The 24,880-nt window shown below is 42.3% G+C and overlaps 1 protein-coding gene across 2 annotated transcripts; it reads right to left on the bottom strand.

Moving 5' to 3' along the window:
• Positions 1-888: 888 nt before the first annotated feature.
• Twi (twist) lies at positions 889-10,065 on the bottom strand. Of its 2 annotated transcripts, none has more exons than XM_076443814.1 (2): positions 8,847-10,063; positions 889-6,694 (listed from the first exon to the last, which is right to left on the bottom strand). In XM_076443814.1, exons 1-2 carry the CDS (start codon positions 9,802-9,804, stop codon positions 6,558-6,560), a joined length of 1,095 nt encoding a protein of 364 aa, XP_076299929.1. In that variant the 5' UTR covers positions 9,805-10,063; the 3' UTR covers positions 889-6,557. The 2 variants fall into 2 exon arrangements, with proteins under 2 accessions (XP_076299929.1, XP_076299930.1); XM_076443815.1 differs by having other exon boundaries at positions 6,572-6,711; positions 8,847-10,065.
• Between the last annotated feature and the right edge of the window lie 14,815 nt (positions 10,066-24,880).

Genomic DNA, 24,880 nt, shown 5'->3' with positions numbered 1-24,880 from the left:
AAGATTGAAGTATTTGGACAACAGGGTTGTCGAGCTTCGTCTATTATGATTTTTCGACAGAACAGATTTTTCGTGGCGTTCGGCGGTTAGGATTTATGCGTGTTCACCCTGTATGCACGGGGTGCAGAGCGGTGCAGAGTCGGTCGGAGGAGGACGTCGTTGGCACTAACGACGAACGATTCATCTTCCGAGGGAAAACGAAAGGAGTGACAGAAATTGCGGTGATTTAGTAGGAAAAGACAGGGAACAGATGTTATGCCTTCCCTCGCCGCCTCTTTATCTATCCCCCTTCTCCCATCCTTTCTATCCTAGGTACGCTTTGAAGCTTTGTTCTTCGCCACTCTGACGCGATTTTGGTAATCGCTTCGTGGTCGAATAGGCGCGATTGAGCTGTTGATCGCGGTTGCTAATTGGCCTGGTCCCGGAGAGATTAAGTAGGATGGGAGAATCGTGGATCTTCGTCGAACCTGCGTTAGCGCCCCTTTGTTTATTGCTGGACTGGGCTGAAATGCCATTTAGAAAATATCTTGAACCCTTTGCACTGAGAACCTTATTCGTACATCTATTTTTCACGATTGACGTTATGTGACCGTTTGTTTCGCAGTTTTGTTGACATCTGTAGGGCGCAGGAGAGGAGGAATCGAGAATCGCGAGGTGGTTTATGAGAAGGTTAACAGTTTATGTTAGGCGGACGATGAAAAAAATGGTGCACAGCGACGAACGGTGCCACGCCGTGCCGCGGCGCCGCGGGATCTCCATTGGATTCCCGCGTTCGTAAATAAACCGGTGAAGCGTGGTGGGTCGCTATGTTTAGTTTAGGTGGTTTCTCAGATTTCTGGGATCACCATGGGAGAATGTGACAGGTCTTCCAGCTACCGGTGGCCCGGTTTACGATCGTGGTTACGTTGCTAATCCATTGCGATCGCCTGCAGCCGTCATCCGGTGTCATTAAGATTGTCAGCTGGCGCGCAATGTCATCTTCATACCCGTAGCATTGATTTCCTTCATATTTATTTCGATAATAAATGATAGGAAACAGTCCTCGATTTAGTTAAGTATTTCAATTGTATTCATTTTTAAATGGACGGTACAATTCAACGTTGGGAACCGCTGACTTAAACGTCCGCAGGGTAAAAGTATGCAGCAAAACACTTGTCCGTCCGTCTAATTACTTTATTTCCCGAGTGCGTGTCCAAACAAGTGTACGACCATCAATCACGATTAATTGAACCTTAAAACTTTATTTCCAGACGTGCGGGGACCACCCCCACCCCAAAGGAAACCGTAAATCAGCCGCGGTCTCTCGATTTAGTCTGTTCATACCTATCCCAAAAAACGCGGTCCTTCTCGCGTACTCTCATCGTGCCGTGTCTCGCTTTCGCTGCTTTCGCTGGCGTAATCTATCTTTTCGCATTTTTGACAATGTTAACGCGAAACCTACCGACCACCGAAAGCGATTCAAATGCTTCAGCTGACAGAAACGACGAGGCTCTGTTTATTTAGATTTTCTGCCATTTTTATTACGATCATGTGGTGTGAAATCACTGATAAACTAATTTTTTAAATTTTCTCTCTCTCTCCGTTGCATATTTTATATTTAAAATTGAAATCTTAAATGAAATTGCTAGTTAAGAAAAAGAAGACAAAACGGACCATTTGCATCATCTGCTATTTGATATTTCCAAATGCATTCTCTGCCCCTGTTTTCTCGCACACCGCTGCGCAACGATTGACAGAATCACAACGGGCATCACGCGACGGAATTACGTCAGTCTCGCTATAGTTCTGGCGGTTCTAGAAGGGGCGGGGTGGGAGAGGGGATAACGGATCGAAGAGGTCGATGGGAACGCGTCCGACGTTCACCGATTGGCCGAAGAACTACTGGTTGACATTGTTCGGGTCCAATCGTGTAGACTGGGCGGCTCCTCGCGGCCGTTTCCTTGCAATAATATTTGCACTGGCTCGTCTAATCCATTAAGCCTGCCATCGGACGCCGTTCGGTAAATTATTTATCGGCTCCTTTCCTCGTCGGTGTGTTCCGTTTCCTCCCCGTTCTCTCCCCGCCCCCTGATCTACGAATATCCGCAATGTTCCGCGGCCTTAGTTAACATGACGTCACCCACACGTTCGCGATCTTGGACATCCGCGACGTCTTTTTCTTTTGCGCTTTAAATTCACCCTTTTGCAAAATAGTAACCTGGCACGCCGCTTCTGTTTCCACAGTGATGCAAGTGTTCGATTGGGTGAAACTTGGGTTCATTTTTGATGTGGGATTTTTTACAGGTTTTGCACTGCAAATTCCACTCATCCTTTTCTGAAAAAGGGCGAATTTGGAGTGCGAGACCTGTAACCACTGAAGAAACAACGAAAATAACGTTTTCGAGGAGCGACGCACTTCTTCGGGGGTGAACTAATCGCTAGAGTGAATAGACAAGACCGAAGGCAATGCTCGTGATTAATGATCGTTTATTGCAACGCTCGGCATCAATATAAAAAATACTGTACATTAGAAATGCACCGTGGCATCGTGTAAGGAATGGAAATCCAAGTTTCGTCGCTCTTAACATTAAATGATCCAAGAATCGGCGCCAGTCAACCGCTTAACAATAAACATATCACAATAACAGATAATTACGATCAAAATGCTTTATGCAGAACATCGTCAAAGAAGAATTGAAGATTTTCGGAAAATTTCGACTTACGCCGATTTCGCTTGGACGTCGCCGTCATTTCTCGATCCTCTCGCTCGCTAATCAATAAATGCCTTACGTATTACGTTTTAGAATAAAGTTAATATAGAATTTTTACAGAGGATCGAAGAGTGTCTACAAGAGTTATTTACAAGAAGAATGTTCTACAGCTCGTCAATAAATTATTGCGTGTTCCGGCCCCATTTTTGTTCAATCTTAATCTAGAGAACTTAAATTCTAAATCATCGTCGAAACATAGATAATACACGCTGTTATGCGACAGTCTCTCGTCGGGTAAGCTTACGGTCTAGTCTTACAAGCTAACTATTTACAACGATCTTTGGTGTTTCCTGTATGACCAGTTGCTACGATGGCGCCTGGATACTTATAATTAAATAAACTCTATGAAACAGAAGAAGAAGATGGCGAAGAATATTTATATATATATGTACATTTTACAGAGAATACCAAGTCTCAACGAACTAATGATAAAAAATTAAATTTTTCCATAAAAATCAACGAACTGAAAATATGTTTCTTTCGTTCACTCCTCACTTTTACCAACGTTAAACGCTAAATGTATATCGTTCGCAATGATTCTCGCAATTTTACGAAGTACTGTTTAGCTCAATGTAAATTATCGATTAGGATTTTTCGAAGTCGCGGTTGAAGTTTCGGGTTCCGCGACAAAACTTCTTTCGAGAGCAGAAGGACGAGTTGTAACGCTTCGAAAGATCAAAGAACAATTTTTTCCCGAAGGAGTCCAAAGCCAACTGCCTGGATCATTAATCACCGCGTTCCTAAGTCCGCGCTAATGTTCTTTAGAAACCATTAACGTCCTGGACCCCCTCAAACGTCTACGAACCACTCTAAACTGTTTCAAACATTGTCGAACCGCGGGAAAGCTTCAACTCGAGAAATTGATTTACATTTTCGTTCTCAAAGTGAACAGTCTCGCTCTCCGTTCTATGTATTTTTTGGAGGCGGTGGAACGCGGGCTGAGAAATTCGAACAATTTTTTCGCTGGCCGATCCCGCAGAGCCCCCAACGGCTGACACCGATGGCACCTAATTTTTTCCCCCGAGATTCAGTGCGGCAATAAAGCCCGCTGGCGGATTTAACGCGGCGTGTCTTCGTTAAGCGCAGTCAAACGAACTTTTCCCTCCGGTTTTAAAATAAACCTCGATGTATCCGTGCTTGTAAGTCAAAACGACGTCTCGTCATGTTTTCGAAAAATTTTCTCGTTCCGCTCCGGAATGCGAGCATCCTCGGCGACATTTTTCCGTGATCGAACAAAGGAAGCTATCTGCTATAAAAAGTATTTCTACGCTCTAGAATGTGCCAAAGTGTCGCCAGATCATTTTCTGACATGATTCCAGAGAAAGTTTGACATTCCGATAAACGATTTCACAGAAAGCAGCCTGGAAAAACTGTTTCTGCTGTCAGGCGGCCAAATATACTCCGAAAAATATAAAAACTACTCTAGATCATTTTCAAACATTTTCTCAATAGGGGATTTAACCTCGTTCCGTCTTCGAAGCACAGATATTAGCAGTTCGATCACAATTTCCCGGTGAGATAGTTCGAAACGGAGTTGGATATCAGCGAGAATCCTCTGGAAAAGGAAGAAACCGTGTTCCAAGCCGACTTATCGGCGCCGAACCGCTCGTTAACGCATCTCTCCCGTTGTTTTGTTTAAGTTTCATCTACTCGCCGGAACGGTTAGGGCTTGTTTCCACAACGCCGAGACGTGGAGCTGACTCCTCGTAAGAAAGGGGAAAAAAACCTCGTAAAATTGTAGCAACGACGCTACTGTCCGTCTTTTCGGATGGCAAGGGGAGGGCCGATGACTCGTCTGGAGAATCTGCTTCGACCCATCTTGCTCTCCGGGACCTCAGAATAATTATCTCGATGCGCGTCTTTTTATTCGATCAAATAATTGAAATTTCTTCATCAATCTTCTGCGATTGATTTGTCGGTATTTTCGTCGCTCTTTCACTTCTCTAGTCGTGAAATAGGATCTGCTTAATGTTGCAAAATTAGCTTTAACATATTTATTCGAGAAAGAGAAAAATTAAAGGTATTCTGCAGTTAGTAGAATTTTCCCGGAGGTCCAGGTCCGAGTTTAGAATAATTTGGCGGATTGATAGCGACGGTGGCAGCGCGATTCCTATGGATTTGGCGGCCTGGCCAAGCACGTCGTCCCGTTAATAGACCAGTGAGATGGGACGCGGTGAAATTATCGGCTTACATTATTGCGAAGACGAACGGGTTGCTTGATCTACCGCGTCGCGAGATCAACACCTAAGATTCGATTTCAAAGGACCACGGACACCCTGACGACGAGTGATCGCTGCTAATTAGTCAACGGATGATCGAACGGATCGCCATTCCACGCTCGCCTAATCTCGTACACGCTTCCCTCTATTTTCTCTACGGAGAATTTCGACGAAACTCTGCTTAACATATTACGTACAATCTCGTCCTTCGCTTAGATAACTTAATTAACCAGACAAAAAAATGATTTAGACATTCGAAAGAAATTTTTAACCGTTTCATTGACGTTCGAGATTGCTGAACGTTTAACTAAACAACTATCGTTCTGCCTCGTCGAAGTACACATTAACAAAACTGAAAAATAATCCTATCTCGAATCCTCAAAGAACAGCTCCTCGGTCATTCAACAAAGTACAGTGATAATATAATTTGTTCGCTGTTCAACGAGTTGAACCAAAATCAAAATCGCACGGTCAGTCACTTATAACTGGACTGCGGATCTTTATGCAGAATGGAAATATTCTGCATTGATTGCGGGAAACAGGAATGAAATGAAACTTGACTTTGTTCAAAACAACATTACGATATTCTTGAATTTTTAACCGACTTCGAAAAAGGAAGAGGTTACTCAATTCGATCTGTATGTGCCTTTTTTAACCGACTTCGAAAAAGGAGGAGGTTACTCAATTCGATCTGTATGTGCCTTTTTTTTCCGCTTTTTTCCGCTTTTTTTTCTTTTTTTTTTTTCTTTTTCGCTTTTTTTCTATGTATGTTCACCGGTTACGTCGAGATGGATAAATTATGGATGGATAAATTACGATTTGGAATGTAACGGCTGACAGAGATAAAAAAGTGTGAAATAAAAAAAAAATTTTTTTTTTTAAATTAAACCGACTTCGAAAATACGCACTAAAAAGAATGAAATAATTTCCATTTAATTTATGCGAATACACACAAACTTAAATACAATACAATCTTTTCGGAGGCGGCGCAAATATATTATTTAAATATAAATATATTAGTATTTAGAAGAATTTAAGGATTTTCGTAATTTCCAGTGTCGAAAATTTTCAATTTTGCGCCGCCTCCGAAAAGATTGTATTGTATTTAAGTTTGTGTGTATTCACATAAATTAAATGGAAATTATTTCATTCTTTTTAGTGCGTTTTTTCGAAGTCGGTTTAATTTTTTTTTAAAAAGTTTTTTCTAATCTATTACTGTTTTATACATTTCGCCCATCTAATTTCTTCGTAAATGCATAAAGATCCGCAGTCTAACGAGCTTTCGAGAATCGTTCAGGTGAAATCACAGAGACTGGACCTCTCCATCGTTCGCGTAAACGGTTAACAGTAAAAATCAACTAACAACGCCGAGAAACTTGCAGAACAGTGTCTATGTATATGTATATGCGGAGAACGTGTGGAAAGATGTCTGAGCATCTTCGACAGTTTCGAACAGGTCCAAGGCCCGATTTCGATACTTTCGAGCCAGCGAAAATAGGAAATCGTCGAGATGCTGTGTTTTCTTTGGTTGTTTACCTCGTTGGATGGAAATACTGATGACGGATTGAATGATCGATTCCACTGAAGATCAAACGTTCGAGTTCCAGTCGTCTTCCATTCTCCAAACGCTGAAGGCGTACGATAGTTTCTCGTGCGCCATGTAGCTGCACGACGACGAAGTTATCTCTCTGGCTGCTAGCACTGCGCTCCTTGGTGTCCTGTCGCCTGTAATTACATCCATACTAATTAATGATTAGTATGCCTATCGACTAAAATTGTTTTAGTGTACTACAATCTAAATTTCCGATAGATTTTGCTGATTCAATCGAGTCTGCAGACGTAGAAGAATTGTTTTCCGCATTCCGACGTGGTTCCGATTCAAGTGTGGTTGCAGAGGGAAGTTTCCTCTTTAGAATGAGACCGAGTGGATCATCGTACGATTTTTTGTCGCGAAGTTACGGCAGTTCGAAGATTAAGAAAACTCGTTTCGAGTGTACTATAACCTAATTTTGCTGATTTAATCGAGTCTGTAGACGTTGAAAAATTTTTTATCCGGATTCAACGTAAAGTGTGGTTGTAGAGGGAAGTTTCCTCTTTAGAATGAGACCGAGTGGAGCATCGTACGATTTTTTGTCGCGAAGTTACAGCAGTTCGAAGATGAAGAAAAATCGGTTCCGAGGACATCGAGAAAAGTGATGCAGCCGAACAAGACAGCGATACGAAGCTAATTATTTCCAAACAATCCAGAGAGTCGACTGATCAAAGAGTCAAGAATATATCGCGCGGTGGGTAGGGGAAGAATGCGCGGTAAAAAGAATCCGAGATGCGCGCAGAGCAGCGGTGAAACAAGAGAAGAAACTGTCAGGACGCATCAGCGCGTTGGGTTCAAACGAAAAACGAGGACTCGCGCCGTTGCGGATGGTATTTGCGTCCGAGCTGGTGAAAAGGGACCAATCTTCGCAACTGTTAGCGTCCCGATATCTTTAGTCACCTGGAGTTATGGTATATCGTCGCCATTTGGCGAGCGCCGGCTCTTTGCCTTGTACTCTGTCAACCGCCGGTAGCAATTGAAAGCACCGAGGCTGATTTAGATCATAGTTACTCTCCTGGCGGGACATTTGATCTAGGGGATCTCCCTTCGTTGCGATCTCCGGTTATTTAATTCTCAACAGAAACCTTTTACAATTCAAAGAATTGCTGAAATAATTGCTCCTGCAACATCTTACGATAGGGGTAGTTTAGCTAAATTTTGATCAGATTTGACATTACGTAATTTATATTACCTCACTATACAAGATCTCGAATTATAGATTCAGAATGTTCAAATTCTCTAAAACCACCCCTCCCAAGGACCCTAATTCAAGGATGATCAATCAGTAAGAACGTCAGTGCAAGGCTGCCCGGTGGTTCTTTTCCTAAGTAAGGGCTCTCAAGGGGCCTCGGGGATGATCTATGAGATTTTCCTGTTTGCCTACGGTGACCAGTTTGTAAATACTCTCTAGCACTTCAAGTGCCTGGAAAGGGTAGCTCTATGCTACTGTGGAGTAGGTAGCTCCACTCGGGCGTAAGGGCTTCTGGGTTAGGCTCCTGACTTCGGAATCGGAGGACCCCCTGCTTCATGGGGGTCTGTTTAATTCCGAGACACCGTAAACAACGTTGGATTACCGGGCGAACACGTGCTGCCGCTTGCCGACGGACAACGTAAACGAAATTGTCTCTCTGTCCATGAGTTTACACGCGAAGCAAACATTGTTCGGAAGGAATTTTGAAAAAATGCATTTCCAAGCTCTTTGCCAATCATTTCAACCCTTTGCACTCGCGGAGCTATTTCATTCTTCTATTCCTAATCATTAGACTGCGGAGCTTTGTGCAAAACAAGTTTATGCGAATAAGTAAGAGCCACATGAATAGTTTATTCCTTGAAAAAATAGATTAGCGCTCTTAAATCATCGTGATCTTCCTACTGTAAATTGCACCCACTCATTTGTGCCATAAATGCATCAAATCGGCAGACCACTAATCATTCATACGACTTTTTTATACAATAATTCAACTGCAAGACACAGGAGCCAAATAAAAATGTATTTCTTCTTTTAATTATCTTATTAAAGTGACGCTAACACACCGGTGTCCTTAAATCTCTTCAATACATCCACTGCTTGAAATTGCACGTACCCATTTTCGTCATGAACGCATAAAATCCGCAGTCTACTGATTAGATACCAACATATTCAATAATGTGAACAATATCTTAAACAATGGTACGTAAATTTTTACCGGCGACTCTCAATCACCCCTAGAGTGCTAAGGGTTAAAAAAATGCTAATCATCCCCAATCCCCGTCCACCACGCCCAAATAAAACGCATCTCAACTTACCAGATTCTTCAGCAGCGTCGCCATTCTCCAGATTACAATGTAGCACCTGGAACAGGAAGTCGATGTACCTCGTGGCGAGCTTCAGGGTCTGAATCTTCGAGAGTTTATCGCTGGGCAAGGTCGGAATGATTTTCCTGAGTGCTGCGAACGCATCGTTGAGACTCTGGGTCCTCTGTCTCTCCCTGACGTTCGCCATGACCCTTTGGTTCTGGATCTCTTCGAAGGTAGCTCCGCTCTTCCTCCTGACCTTGGTCTTGGTAGACGAAGCGCTGCTCTCTCCCTCGGACTCGTTCTCGTTGTTACTGGACTTCCTCTTTCTCTTCCCAGCGTTCCTGGCACCCTCCACCACGAAACTCTTCGTGGAAGAGGACGCTTCTGTCATCTGCGTTATCTCCACAGGCTTGTACCTGTTCGGCTCGATCTCGGGCTTATACTCCACCACTTCCGGTTTGTAGTCCATCTGTTCCACATGATGATAACCTTGAGCATGCCTAGCATTGACCTCTTCGCCCCCTGAAGAGTACATTTGCGGCGATGGCGTCAGATAGATACTCTGCTCGTGGTCTCTGCTATGATCGGACAGGAACCCAGGCGAGTTACCGTGAAGACGTCGCTCATACTCGGAGACTTCAGCTTGGAGATCCCTCAGCATCTTTCCGTTGTGTTGCTCCTGGAACCTCTTCCCTTCTTCGGGGCCTTCGTACATCAGATAAGTAGCTGGAGGGTAGATCTGCTGGTGATGATGATGATGATGAGGCTGGTAACCTGGAAGGTCACGGTGCTCCGGAGGACTGCTCAGGTCCATCAGGTGCGTGGGAGGGGAGAACCGATTATAGTGATCGGGAGAGTTGCTGGCGGAGCTGCCGGCGCTGTGGGGAATCCCGGAGCTGTCGCTGTTGTCAAGGATGTAGATGCCCTGCAGCCGCTGCGACTGGAGACTCGCCGGTTGACTCTGCATGGTGACCTTTGAAGAACTTGCACAGAGTACTGGGAGGAGTTCACTCGGGTTCTAACGCTTCAGGCCACTGTCATAGCACCATTTGATACACTGCTTGTGTTAGGACACTGGGAGGACTCGAGCAGGAAGGAAGAACTGACTCGAAGTGATTGGAGGAACACTCGGAGATTGATCGTAGATGACACTGACGGATGATCGATGAGAGAACACCAGACCGTTGACGGTTTCGACTCGAATGAAGATGCTCGAGACTCGGAGTTCGGAGCTTCCTCATCACGCTTCAGGTCACGCCTCTCTGTGGTGGGGAATCCCCACCAGATTCGTCTAACCCCACTACTGCTTTTCTTGGAGCCCCACCGGGTCTAACCGCCTACACTCTACACTACCCCGAGAGACTCCCCACTAGATCTCCCTCTACGGTTCCTCGCGTCCCCCACTGTACTCGAAGCGAGCTTGGTGGTTGCAGATATTCAGGAGAATGTTAGGGGGGAGATGGTGAGATGAACGTAGATGGGTTCTGAAGGAGGAGCGCGGGGAATGGAAACAGGAGGAGACTGCAGGTAGATGGCAGGTTCTATGGGGTGAATCTTGCTGATGCTGGGCTGGGAGGATTTTTCGGATTCTTTTTTGAACTTGTGTTGGCGAGGGATGCTTCCCTTTTGCAATAACATAACAGACAGACAGACAGAAATAGACCTTCGTACGATTTTTTATCACAAAGATGTGGCAAGATTTAGGCAATCAGAAGCTCCCGAGGAATTCTGGACATTCCAAAAATTCTGCGGGCTTCGAATAATTTTTTTCGGCTATAATATTAAAATGTGCTTATAGAGGGAGGTTTCCCCTTTGCAATGACACAAAGTAGATGTTCGTACGATTTTTTATCACAAAGATGTGGCAAGATTTAGGAAATCAGAAGCTCCTGAGAAATTACTGAAATTCAACAAATTCTGCGGTCTTTGGAAATTTTCTTTCGGCCATAATATTAAAATGTGCTTACAGAGGGAGATTTTTCCTTTATAATGACATAAAGTAGAGGCTTGTACGATTTTTTCTGACGAAGTTATGGCAAGATATAGAAAATCAGAAGCTCCTGAGAAATTACTGAAATTCAACAAATTCTGCGGGCTTTGAAAAATTTTTTTCGGGAATAATATTAAAATGTGCTGACAGAGGGAGATTTTTCCTTTATAATGACGTAAAGTAGAGGCTCGTACGATTTTCTCCTCACAATGTTACGGCAAGATTTAGGAAATCGAAAGCTTCTGAGGAATGACTGACATTCAATAAATTCTGCGAGCTTTGAAAAATGTTTATTTGAATTCCATTGGCAAATCTGGATGAGAACCACAATGGTGGTCCACAGAATGGTTCCAGCATGTTTCTAAGCATCGAGGCAATTTTTTCAAGGATAACTGGTCGGAGTTAAAAAAGGTAGAATATCGACGATCCTTTCGCGATCACGATCGAGGGGAATGGAGACTAGAAGAGGACAGACTCGACGATGTGCGCTTGTCCGAGAGAGTAGGATGGTGGGTGGAATGAAGGAGAAAGATGGAAGTCTTGAGGGACGACCCATGCTGAATATTTATATCGCGAGGAGCCAGTGAGAACAAGGCTAGGGATCGCGAGGAACAGGCTACGATATGCCAGACCAGTTCGCCTTGGAATGGCGCTAAAATTCTGTCTTTGTTACTCCCATTTGTCCCCTTTGACTTTCACTATGTATACCGTCGCGACGTCTGAGAACCAAAGTGATTTCACTCTTTGGAATCTCCTCTAAAATACTACACGTACTTATTTGTATTTTCTTATCCAGGCAACGTAATTGTCTCTTGAGAAATCGGTTTTTACATGTATAACTTGATTAGTTCCCCTCAGGGTTGAAATCTTCATACTCTTCTCCTTCCTCCTCCTTTTTTCTATCTTATAAACTATCTTATTTCTCAAACTAAACTAAATAGAAAGGAGAGAGTGAGAAAAATATTTCCAAAAGAGTAAATCGATTTGCAAGTATCGGTTTGTAGGCTCTGAAATATCTTTTTCGGGATTCAATTTAATATGTATTTATAAAAGGAAGTTCCCTCTTTGTAATGAGACCAAGTAGACCGGCGTACGATTTTTTCTAACGAAGTTGCGGTAGTTTTTAGGAGATCGAAGACTCTTCATTCTTTCGAAGACTCTTTAAAATTTATTTTAGCGAATCAGTTTAAAGTATATTTGTAGAAGAATAAGATAGGAAGAGAGAAGAAGGCCTGAAATAGTGATCGTGCGATTAAAAATGGCGGCCGTATCGCGCCGTGTCAATAGGAAGAAGCGGGAGGTGAAGCAGGAGGAGAAGAAGCTCGTGAAAGCTCGAAACGCGGAATTTATAGGCAGCTTCAAAAGAGCTTTCGTCCGTCACAACAAACACGTCTCGGCAATCCGGCACAGCGATTCATCAAGCTACACGATCTCGAATGTTCAGTGCTCCTCTCGATCTTAGGCTATTTCAGATTGAAACCGCGCCAATGCACCTTTTAACGAGCAATTTGCAAAGGTGCAAAATTGCTCGCTAACAGCAGAACCTATTCGTTCGACGGCTACGAATGAACTCGTGTGCGAGTCTTGTAAATTCACCTCTGGATCGTACAAGTAACCGAGCACGCCATTTTTGTTTTCACCGTTGTGAAATTGATTTGCAACAGAATTTGGCGTGCAAAACCTAGAACAGTTTTGGAGAAATTGATTGAAAGATGTGCGAATGGAAATTGGTGGGAAAATGTAGCGAAAAAATGAGGTCAAAAGCGACCGGGGCAGCCGCCATAGTTGCGCGTCGGCTGGTGGGGGCCGGAAGATGCCGCGAGTTATTCGACTTTGATCACCGTCGGAGTATTATTTTGGTGTTTGGCCGCGTTATTTATCGGCCTCTTTATTGGCGATCTGATTTTCAGTTGGCACCGAGCCCAAGATCCAGCGTTTCGCACCGGTTAGGTTTCGCGGAATCGAAATCCGATGGCGAACGGATCGCGTTCACGACGTACCGCTGATGTCTTCACTTTCGATAAACGTCCCGGTGATGTTGCACCTCGAGATCGTTAAACCCGAAAGGGAAACGTAACTTTGAGCATCTCCCATGCTGACGATGCACCCTTAATCCTTCACCGTACGAAGAAACAGCAAAGCTTCGACAAAGAAGTCTTTGCAGACATTTACATTCGCTCGTAAAGACGATACGAGATCTTAAAATATTTCAGACAAGGATAAACATTCTTTCGTGGAATGTTTTTAATTGCATACTGTTGCATAATCTCACTTAGCACAGTGTAAGCTGTTAATCGCCAGGAAAAGTGTAATTCGAATGAGAAATAAGAAGCGACAAGTCGAAATTCAATTGAAAGTGTGCCAATTGGAAACACGGAAAACCAATTCGGTACAAAGTAATTCATTTTATAATGTTGCTGGTACTCTTCTTCTCACGGAACAAATTATTTGATCCGTTTAGTTAATCGGATCTTTTTGTACCATAAAAATTGGAAAGTAAAATCCGTTAATCCTCACTGGCCAGGAGTCAGTGTACGAAGAAGTCAACGGAACTTGTCGTTGCCTTTTTTTCGCAAAAAAAGTAATGACATTAAAGCTGGTCCGAGAGAGATCGTCGGTTTTAAAGAAGTTTCTGGGTTTTTCCCTTCATAAACGTCCAGATGTTCGTTCGGCAGACGTTTCGGCGCCCTTTTATGGTACCTCTGCTGGCGTGGTTATGGGGTAAGTGCCCCATCAGGTACTAATTGCCTTGCTGGTGGCTGAATTCAACCTTGGTACACCTTCCTGTTCCATAAATTCTCGTCAAATCTGATTCCCGTACACTTTCTCGGCCGGTGCACTGCCTTTGTGGTAGACGCGACAGGTATGTCGGAGAAATCTTTGCACGCGTTACTAACGAATTCGATTAATCCAGGCTGCTTATCGTTACGTTCGATTACAATTTTCATGAATCTATGATGCATTTATGATAAAAAAGGTGTCATTTGAAACAGTGAAAACATTAGAGTAAAATACTGTAATGCTATTTTCAATCTACTAAACATACTAAGACAGAAGATAAATTTTTATTTCACTCCAATTTGTTGCAAATCAGATGAAAATTTTTTATAAAAAATTATTTTATTTAAATTAGTATATTTTTAATATACGCTGTCTATATAATAATTAGACTGCGGGTGTTTATGCAATTTTCAATTTTTGTAGACGAATTCGAAGGAAGTGGCACGAAATGAAATTCTATTTTCATCCAAAATTAATAAAAATCGTACTAAATTCTGTCGAATTTAATACTCCAGCATTTTTCGAACAATTTTATAAGCCATAAATACATAAACATCCGCAGTCTACTAATAATGATATGAATTATAGCAGCAAGACTGGATAAAACGCGTTAAAAAATATTGCAACATTTTTTTGCTGGACAAATACAGATCTAGGTGCACGGTAGTGCATTTTACACGAAACAACTTAGCCGATTTTTAGAGGCTTATAACTCGGCACTGGAGGCACATGGAGAGATGTAATTTCGTACACTTGTTAAATTCTATCATATCTCAATATTGACAAAACATTAATCTACCAACATTAGTAGGTTCCGAGATATAGGACCTCAAAAATCGCTAAATTTGTCACTGACTGACTGACTGACAGATCATCAAAACCTTTTCGGTACTTCCCATTGACCTACAAACTTGAAATTTGGTACATAGGTCCACCATAACAAACACTCAAAGGAATAATTATCAAAGTTTGAAATTTTACACCTTAAAGGGGTTATATTGAAAAAAAACATTACGGAATAGGTACGTAGGGTAGAACATAGCAGCATAACATACATACATAAGTATACGTTTTATTAGCTTCGAAGTCGCAACAAATACTGATGAAAAAAACAATCGCTCTGACGTAAACGAAAGGAACTGCACCGAACATCGTCTATAGCGGCGGGAGGCAAACGGGTCCTAGCGTCGCCGGCAGAGTCTTAATCTTCGATACATCGAATTTGGATTTTGTATTGCAGATTAGAAAAGTATTTTTTTTCTTTAATACCTACTTGATAATTGATGAAATTTCAACAAAAATTGATGAAATCCCAAGAAAAAGATCCTGTAAACAGGAGCCAAGTTCCTATGACCGTAAAAACTTACGAGATCAAACAAAATACGACCAAGTTCGTTAATTTACAAATACCTCTTGCAATACTGGAAAAAGCGTTTGTAAAAATTAGTTTAAAAGAACGCTTCTTAATTTTTAAAGTGTTACATGGAGGGCTAAATTATTCAAACTTGGCCGTTACTTTTTAAACCAATGGCCATGAAAGGTGTTAGGTAGCGGCGAAGTTTGAATAATTTAGCCCTCCATGTAACTCTTTAAAAATTCTATAGCGTTCTTTTAAACTAATTTTTACAAACGCTTTTTTCAGTATTGCAAGAGGTATTTCCAAGCTAACGAACTTGGCCGTATTTTGTTTGATCTCACAACTTTCTACGGCCATAGGAACTTGGATGTTTTTGTTGGGATTGAAATATAGCAACCCCGTTTAATCCCCCATTAGAATCAAAAGTATTAAAACATTGCGATATTTTGCAATGTAGCCGACCGTTGCGAACAGTAATGGTGAAATTGCATAAGGGTTGACGTCCCTGAAGGGAACATGTGCATCTCAGGTAAAGAGGGTTGTTCTTTGAGGGTGCACGGTGTCTCTCGAAACGTGTCTTGCCGCACGCTTTTCCGAAGCTTATTGCTCTCTCGGTTTGCAGATGCTGCGGTGTGTTCGACACATGGCGAAAAGGAAGACAGTACCACCGGTGCAAACATTGTCGGAGGCTATCTGTCGGTGCGGATCGTAAAAGGCAAGCGTTTAGAATGCTCACGAACCTAACCCAGGGACACTTGGCGAGGCAGCAGCACGTGGGCAATCATGTCAGCCGAGAAGCCATAGCAGAGACATTGTCCGCTCAAAAACGATTCTGCTTTTACGATTCGCCCGCGGATCAACTCGCTCGATCGTATATACATCTCGATCCTCCTCGATCACCCTAACTATCGCACACGCGATAATTATAATTAACATTTTTTAGCGGACGTTACAAACAATGTATATTTTAAATATGTTTTTTAACTATCGATCGTATTTATTGATAATAAATCTTGTTGAACAAAAGATCGAACCGTAGCGCCGAAAACATCTAAAGATTTATTAATGTATATTTTGTTAGGTGAGGAACTTGGTCCTCCTCCTTCGAAAATTACAATTAAAATTTTTTAGCAAACATGACGAACAATGTGAAAATACTCTGATGTTTTGTTAATGTTTTTCGTGTTTCCAACGAAGGGATGAAACGCAGCTTCTGTTATTATTCATTTCTCTGGTAATAAACGGCAACTGCCTGTGCCCAAGGGTCCGCCGAAGGAGGAATGGACCTGAGCGGGTCCTTGTGAATTTTCTTCGCGGTTCCTGAAGGGGGAAAAAAAAGGGACTTTTACCTTTTTCTCGGAGGAAACATGTGTCGGAACGGTCGACGACGGTTTTCGGCAGGTCGCGCGAACACATGTTCCGGGTTTGGCAATTCCTCGGGCTCGTAAATGCAAATTTCTCTTAGGCGGACCGTCAACACATGGCGTGCCACCGTTGCCATAATGTTCGCTGTGCCATCCCTCTCGAAGGCTGCCATAAACGCTTCGACCCTAGAGAGCCTGTAGGCACGTTTGCGAGTATGTTGTGCAAGTTCGTCGATTCTTACCAAGAGCCTCTGCAGACAAAAAGAATGCTCTTCGGGATCTTGAGGCTCAAATCACGAGGCAGTGTAAAAAGAATTTAATAAAAGAATTTAAAAGAACTTAGGGCAGAAGCAAAATGTTTTTTCTTGCATTTTTGGCGGACTGTATATTGCAAACATTCCTCTTCGTTTCTGTCTCGATAAATAATTGAGGAACTGACTCGAATCGAATGGAATTGATGTAACGTTTACAGCGGATAAATTGTTCGAAGAATAATTAGATTATCGTCGAACGATTTCTAAGGAATGTCGCGGACGATTCTGCTCGAGAACAATGAAAGAAAAAGGATGGTCGCCATCTTGAGGAGGCCGGGAGTTGCGCGCGCGTTTCTGCACGCGTCGTTTCGCGATATTAACGTGGATTTAATTGCGCGTGTCGGGGCTCGTTTAATCGGCGCATATGTGCCGTGCAAATGTGTGCGCAGCTTCCACGCCAACGTAGTCTCAGAAGTTTCTCTAACGAACGTTCCATTAAAATTGTAGTTTATTTTTTTCGCGACTGGTCTGAAATATTGGTTGTTTGTATTTTTGAATGGAGCTAATGATTGCGGGGGTAAGTAGCGCTGTATCGATAGTCGGGACGATTGTAAGATGAGAATGATGAGGCACAATGAAAAGGCAAACGCAGGAGGAGTAGCAAGGATCTGAACTTTGAAGGAGTCTCTTTCCGGTCGCCATTGTTGGAGAGGCACCTGTTGTCATTCAAGAATCACAAAGACCACTGCGGTCTGGCACAGAAGCCAATGATGTTTCCTTCGGTTTCAAGTGGACCACTGGGCCCTCTTTTCTCCCGAAAGCAATTCTTACATAAATCAGTATCCAACCGTAATGGATTCCCGAAGGATTCTTCCGGAATCTCGATTTTAATCGTTTCGAACAAGCAACTACTATCACACGTTCGCTGCCGAGCGACATGTTCGAAAACGGTTCCAGCACGCCAACAAATTTTAATTAATTGTAAAATAAAAATACAAAACATGTATTCATGGGAAGGATACTGAATTTAGATAATTTTTAATTGCTTTATTAATTATACGAGTTATATCGTAGTCGGTTTTTGCGATAAAATGTTTTATGACAAACCTAAACACAAAGTTCGACCTACGAGATAACTCGTTGTTGGCAGCGAACGTGTTAATTTAATATAAATTTCTTTTTGTGTTCCACTGACGTTAACCCCTTGCTGTAACATACTCTTCACAGTCGCAAGAAAGTTCGGTTCGTGCACGGTCGTCGTGCGAAGATACTAACGGTTGCTCGACCGGTAGTAGCTAATCTGCCTATTGTTTTCAACGCAAATATTTTTCCGGCTTGTTAATCCGAATTACCAGCTGACTTCTGCGACGATCAGATTTTCGAAAGCTGCTTCGCAAAGTTTGCCAAACCGTCTTACCTCTCTAAGAGCATACCCTAATGATAACACAAAAGGAACTCTCTGCTCGGTTTATCTCGAGCTGTAGGACAACCACCTTGCAAATAGCGATAAGCACTTTCTCCTAATTTTATTTACCGAATCGTTTACCGTAACTGTTACACTCGCTCCTGTCTTCGCGAATATTTCTCTTAAAAGCTACTTCAATTTTTCTACAAATTTATTTATCAATAGACTGTCGATGTTCATGTAAACGAATGAACCAAAATTTTTAATGGACGTTCCACAATTAAATAAAATCCAACAGTCCTATTTTCTAATTAACTCGTTTAGGGGTGAGTTTTTTTTTAATAACTCCTTGCACTCGGAGCTATTTTAACTCGAAAATTAAACATTTCTCTCGTTCTGTATGATTTCTTTTTCTTTTATAGATATGAAATTGATGTAACACCGCATACAATACTTAAATGTTTAGTAATTGATTAGTAGACTGCGGATCTTTATGCAAAATAAAAATTGTCTTCATCAATTGCAAGACACAGAAGCCATATAAAACTTTCTTTCTATTTACAATCATTTTAATAAATCGAGCATAACATATGGGCGTTGTTAAATAATCTTAATGTTTGTACTGTTTTAAATTACATCCACCGATTTTTGTCATAAATGCATAAAATCCGCAGTCTATTAATTAGATACCAATCGCCGCGCTCGAGTGGTAAGCGTTAATACTAAAGTAACAAAGAGAATTCAGAAGCCTCCCGAATCTGATTAAAGACATACTGAAAAGTAACCTAATCCAGCAAAGAAGATCACCGACTACCTCGATAACTACCCTAATTAAGCAGAGACGTCTTCCCTTTGACGATTACAGTTTAATCCATTCCAGAGCCCTCTCTAAACATTTATCCTCGGACGACAAAATCTGTGGCTGCAGACGTCAGAGCAATTAGGTGGGCTGTTAGGTCAACGAAGAGGTGGTGGGCATATGCCGAGGACTGTAGATAAGCAACGTGACCGGAATCTCATTAAAGGTGTACCGCGTGGCTCTCGCCACCGGCTGATCGACACGTGCTGGCCAAATTTTTCTCAGATTTACACAACCAAGAAATCCTGACTGACATGTGTTCAGCAGGAACGGTGAAAAAGTCGAGGGCCGAGGGCACCGAGTTTGGCAAACAGGTATTTAGCACGTGTTCGGGCTGATCCTTTGCACGTAGTTGTCATAAAACTGAAGTGCAGTCTTCCGAAAGAATTCTGCAGTCTCCGTAGAATCAATTACTAGACTGCGGATCTTCATGCAAAATAAAAATGTCTCTGCACGTGTTGTGAGAGGCAGGAATAAAATAAAAATTCGTTTCATCTCTTAACCCCTTGCCCTACAATGTCGTGTCAGACTCGCGATCAAAATTCGGAACAGAGTCTGATAAATATGTATGTTATTAATTTCATTCAAACCGAACTACAATTCCTTTATTGTTTCGTTAAATGTACAACTATCGCAGAACATTTGGGCACACACATGCAATAGATATATAAATTATTATATAATTTAAGAGAAATTTAATATTGTTTTAAATTGTATTAAATTTATTGTAGAATTAAAAAGAAAACTGTAATATTATATTATAAATTCCTAAATCTATTACAGAATTTTAAAGGAGGATATACAATTAATATAAATTAGTAAAATTTTATAAATCATATTATATATAATTGTATATTCATAATATAAATTTTCTCCTTTTCTAGGTATATATGTATATATATATATAATTGCGATCTCCACAAAAAAGTTCTAGGCACTGAAACCGCAAAATAAATCGTAGGGCAAGGGATTAATGACTTTGTTCATTAAAAACGACATTACAGTATTTTAAAATGTTTCATAATTGTAGGCACAATTACAAAAAGAGAAAGAAAAACTTTCAAGTCAATTATCCCTGTTTAGATGCGACTTTAGTTGGTTGATTCTTGTTTAAATTATTAGATTCAGAAGTGTCGGGAACGATTTGTGAACACAACCTGCGAGCATACGAAGAGCAATCAATCGACCTGCGAAAACTTTACCGTTGCCGACAATCGTGACGAAAGGCAGGGAAATGTTGGGAAAAACCAAGTCGAGGAGTATTTCGTTACCTGTTCACGGGTCATTCACGGTTCAGACTCCGGCGGGATTATGGCAGGACTTTATTAGCCTTGTATAAACGAGAAATGGCTAGCATGCGGGCGACGTATTTCCCCAACGTGTTTAGGGCGAAAGCACCGGCACAGACCCATTATTGTCTTCTACGCTTCCCTCTCTACACTTCCGGTGCACCGTTCGATTTAATAAACTGCAGTAAGCTTGCCGGGGACAACCATACTCTCTCCATTGCAACAATCATACATTGAAAAATTCAAATCAATCGAGACGAAAATGAAAGGAAAACCGTGTAAAACACTATTTCAATTTTATTATATTTTCTATATAATGCTGTATATTAATAGATTATTATAAATTGTAACTTATAGATCATTATTTTAAACTTCCTAACATCTTCCTGAACATTCATAGAACGAAAGATCGTTTTTATTAGCCCCTGTACAATTTCATTTCGTCTCGAAAGAAACGCATCTGGGAGTGGAATTATTTTCAGCAGTTGTACAGTTAGGCTTGCCTTGAAGAGAATGATTTCCTGGGACCTGTAGCGCACAATACACTTGACGGTCGAAAAAGAAGCAATCGTAAAACACGTGGTAAGGTGTACCGGAGTCCAAGACACAGGTTTCTACAAAATCAGATTGCCCCTGGGTTTTTCCAAATTTCCAACGAGTATATTGCCACCAGCACCCGTACAGGCAAACAGGTACGAGAGGCTTGCACGTTGTAACTGCTTTAGACCACGTTCATTGTTACCTCTGCTGGTGGCGTACTTGCCGAGGACCGATGGTGGGGTCGTTAAGTTAAGGATCTGTGCTTCCTTAGGCACCTTTGTTCGAAAGGTAATAACATTTATGCCCTTCGATAAGACAACGAGGCTCACCAGATTTTATACGATGATCAGTAGACCGCGGCTCTTTACGCGTTTATATTCAGAAATTGGTTCGGTGAAATATAGAACAGCGAAAGATTCGAAAAATTTTCGAAAAGTCATCAAGGGATGAAATGTATTTTGATTAACTCCTGCTATCCACGATCGCTGCAGAACTATTCTAGTTTGCATAAAGATCCGCTCTCTTAAACGATAACTTTCTTAACCCCCTGCCGTATTTTAACGAGGCAGACTCGTGAAGAAGAATTTGAACAAAGTCTAACAAATATGAATCCCAACAAAAACATCCTGTAAACAGGAGCCAAGTTCCTATAGCCGTAAAAAATTGTGAGATCAAAGAAAATACGGCCAAGTTCGTTAGCTTAGAAATATCTCTTGCAATACTGAAAAAAGCGTTTGTAAAAATTAGTTTAAAAGAACGCTATTGAATTTTTAAAGAGTTACATGGAGGGCTGTATTATTCAAACTTGGCCGTAACTTTGATTTATTTAACTCTTGCTATCCACAATCGGAGCAGAACATTTCTAGTTTGCATAAAGAGCCGCTGTCTTAAACATAAACGATAGCTTTTTCACCGCCCTGCCGTATTTTAACGAGTCAAACTCGTGATGAAGAATTTGAACAAGGTCTAACACATATGAATGTTACGCCTTTCGTTTTAGATGAAATCAAATTAACTCCTGCTATTCACAATCGGTGCAGAACATTTCTAGTTTGCATAGAGATCCGCTCTCTTAAACGATAACTTTCTTAACCCCCTGCCGTATTTTAACGAATCAGACTCGTGATAAAGAATTGAACAAGGTCTAACAAATACGAGTGTTACGCCTTTCGTTTTAAATGAAATCAAATTTGATTCGTCTGCAATCAACACGTAAGTATTAAAATAAACGTATAGCCATACAAAAAATATCAATTCTCTTTTCTCTTCTACGACATTTTTCGGGATAAAGACAATTCAATCACTGCAACTATAAAGGAAATGATACGGCGAGGGGTTAATATTGACGCGATTTGAATTTTTTCGAGAAGTCAGAGCGATTAGTTTGCTGCACGATGCGAAACGAAATGTTTTCGACGAGACGCGGGTTAGTTCGAAAATATTTATTCTGAAAAATGCTGTGAGAATGTTGATGGAACGAAATTTTCGTAAGAATCGAAGAGTTTCCGATGTTTCGGTGACGTAATGGAAGAAACGTGTTATTAAACAGTGGCGTTCGGGGGTGGGGCAATTTTCCGAGGGATAATAAACAAAACCGGCCACGACGGAAGTGCAGAAATGCGGTGTCGCGTCGTGTTTGTTTGATTTTCGAGTCGACTTTCTTTCTGGCGGCTCGTCGGCGACGTCGACGACGCGTGCACCGTGTATACATCGTTCGTTTCTTGAACGGAACGCGGTTTCTTGAACCGTGAGAGAGGACCACCCTGCCAGCTTCCTACGAAAGTGCATCTTTTTAAACAATAAAATAAGCGAACACCGCCTGGCGACATTCAATTTACCCAGGAAAATTCCAATTTAACTTAAAGCGACAATTAAACTAATTAGTAAGTAACATCAATTTTACTAGTTCGAGCTGCATTAACAACTAACGAAGCTACCTAAAAATATCAATTAATAGCTAGAAAAAGAGGAAAGAAAAAAGAAGAAAGAAGAAGCAGCAGCAGAAAAGAAGAAAATGACTAGTTGACAGACGGTGGAGGATAAAAACGAGAGAAAGGGGGCCAAGGGTTGAAAGAGGGAAGGGCCAGAATGAGCTAGAAAGAGGAGAAAAGGGGGGGGGTGAAGGCGGCCAGAAGAAAGGGAGCACGGTAAAACGAAACTAATGAACATCCCAGGTCCCGAGAGGTCGAAGGTCGAAGCTCTCTCGAATCGAAGTGATCCTGGTTCTCGGAACAACAGAGACATCAGGACACGCGACACTTCCCGAGTCGAAGGAAGCGTGCCCTTTCACTTACGGGGGCCCGTGGAACCCCGTGGACAGGGAAACCGGGGGACCATGGTGACGAGGGACACATCGTTGCTGTTTCAGCAGCAGCGTGAAAGATATGCGATTTGTCGCGGGCTCGTGGAACAACAATTTCGCTCCTGACGTTTTCGGCTACCATAAGTTACAGATACGAGACGAGTGAGTTGGTATTCAAAGTAAAAATTGCTGCACGGAAAACTCCCGTGTAGAAAAATCGTTTTTCCTGCGAGCTGGGATGACAGTGACGATAGAGGGTGATTAGGCCACCGTGGAGTCAGGATTGAATTTCTCGAATCAACGTCTTCGGGGGGGTATTAGACCCACGGGGATGGTCCGTGAGTGCTGCGGACCCCGACATCAGGGCCGCCACCATGAAAAAAAGGGCCTCACGGGCAGCCGTGGCCTCGAGGGTCCCCTTCGATTCCTCAGTGGGGGTCCCCTGTTTTGCTTTCGCTTCGCTTTCGTTTTTCCTACCGTTCCCCGAGGATCCATTGTCGTTTTTTCCCTCGTGGTAATATCCCGAACATATTCTCTCCCCCGAAATGTCAGCATTTCGATATTCCATTAAAGCGTTGAACAGAGAATAATGAAATTACTTCGCTGAGAAGCAGGAGAAACTGTCTCTTAATAAAAAAAGTCAACGTCCTCCATTCTGAAGAAGAAGAAGAAGAAGAAGAAGAAGAAGAAGAAGAAGAAGAAGAAGAAGAAGATGTATGTATTGCACCGGGTGGGACGAAATTGTGTAACATAACGTGGCCGCGTTCGCGTTGGGGATTCTTAACACCCTTGTAAGACGGACCTAATGAAACGTAACTCATTCCCATGCACCTTCAGGAGACATCGTCTGGCGAACACATGTCCCCGGACGGATTTTATCCATTAAGAAAAACCGCGCCCCTTTCGTCGCACGACATTGGCCGCCGTCGAACATTGAAACCCGAACTCGCTAATTCTCTCCTCTCTCTCCACTCTCTCTTCAGGTCCAGATGCTGGGACCAAAGGGTTATTAAACGTCTCTCTCTCCTCCTGTCGACCCACACTCACAGAAATAACCGGAATTATGCTTCTGCCATTTCTAATAGATTCAAAATTCAAAGATGAGATTAAGATTCAAAACTGATTCGAGACAATGTTATTGGATTTGATGTGAGCAAATAGTGACGATCATTTTGTCCACTGCAGACTCGAAAACTTTCCGTGCTACTTCTTCGCTCGCTGGAGTTGTAACCGGAAGCCGTCATTTTGAATTTCGTTCAGGTCTACGTCGCCCGATTACTCGAGGAAATCCTGGAAAGGTCCCTTAGCCTCGAGGGTCCTGGAAAATCGGTGTGCAGCTTCCGACAGAGAACAATGGAAACAGAAGAACGCACGTGTGTGTTCGTTTTTCGAGAAACGACTCCTACGGAGACCGTGAAGTACTTCCTGGAGGTGCTAGGATCGCGCATAAATCAATTCTTTTGTCCTTGAACGGTTGGAAGAGACGCAAGAATTTTAGACTGCCGAAGAAAATCTCGTGAAGAGTAGTATGCTCCATTTTCTAGAAGAATTCATCTCGATCTCGAGGTGCCCGATGGGGATGGGTGGGGTTTACCTGTTTCTCACCTGCCCGTGTCGGCCAATGGCGCTCTGGCACACCTGAGACGGTGAGTCTGCGTGCACCAGCATCGATTGGTCGCGTTCACGGGACGGAGAACCAGAACAAAATGGCGTTGGTGTGACAATAAGTAATAGAACGGAATGGAAGATTGTCCGTGAACTCTAATTTAAAAGTTCTACGAACTTTCGTTCGAACCCAAGATCGTTCAGAGCTATTTCGAAAAATAAATTCGAAGGTGAAACGAGGTTTTCGGAAGGCTCGTCGCATAGTTGAATACGATTGTTCGAAGACTGCGGCGTCGT

This window comes from Lasioglossum baleicum, chromosome 20 (assembly GCF_051020765.1).
Source record: "Lasioglossum baleicum chromosome 20, iyLasBale1, whole genome shotgun sequence".
NCBI classification, from domain to species: domain Eukaryota; kingdom Metazoa; phylum Arthropoda; class Insecta; order Hymenoptera; family Halictidae; genus Lasioglossum; species Lasioglossum baleicum.
The sequence above is the reverse complement of the archived record's forward strand: the minus strand, read 5'-3'. Positions and strand labels throughout refer to the sequence as shown.

What these genes read in the sequence shown, in the direction of transcription:
- Twi (XM_076443814.1), bottom strand. Translation starts at nt 9,804, where the DNA reads ATGCAGAGTCAACCGGCGAGTCTCCAGTCGCAGCGGCTGCAGGGCATC. An exon ending in CGACGCTGCTGAAGAATCTG is followed by an intron (nt 6,695 to 8,846) that starts GTAAGTTGAGAT and finishes ATGTAATTACAG; the next exon opens with GCGACAGGACACCAAGGAGC.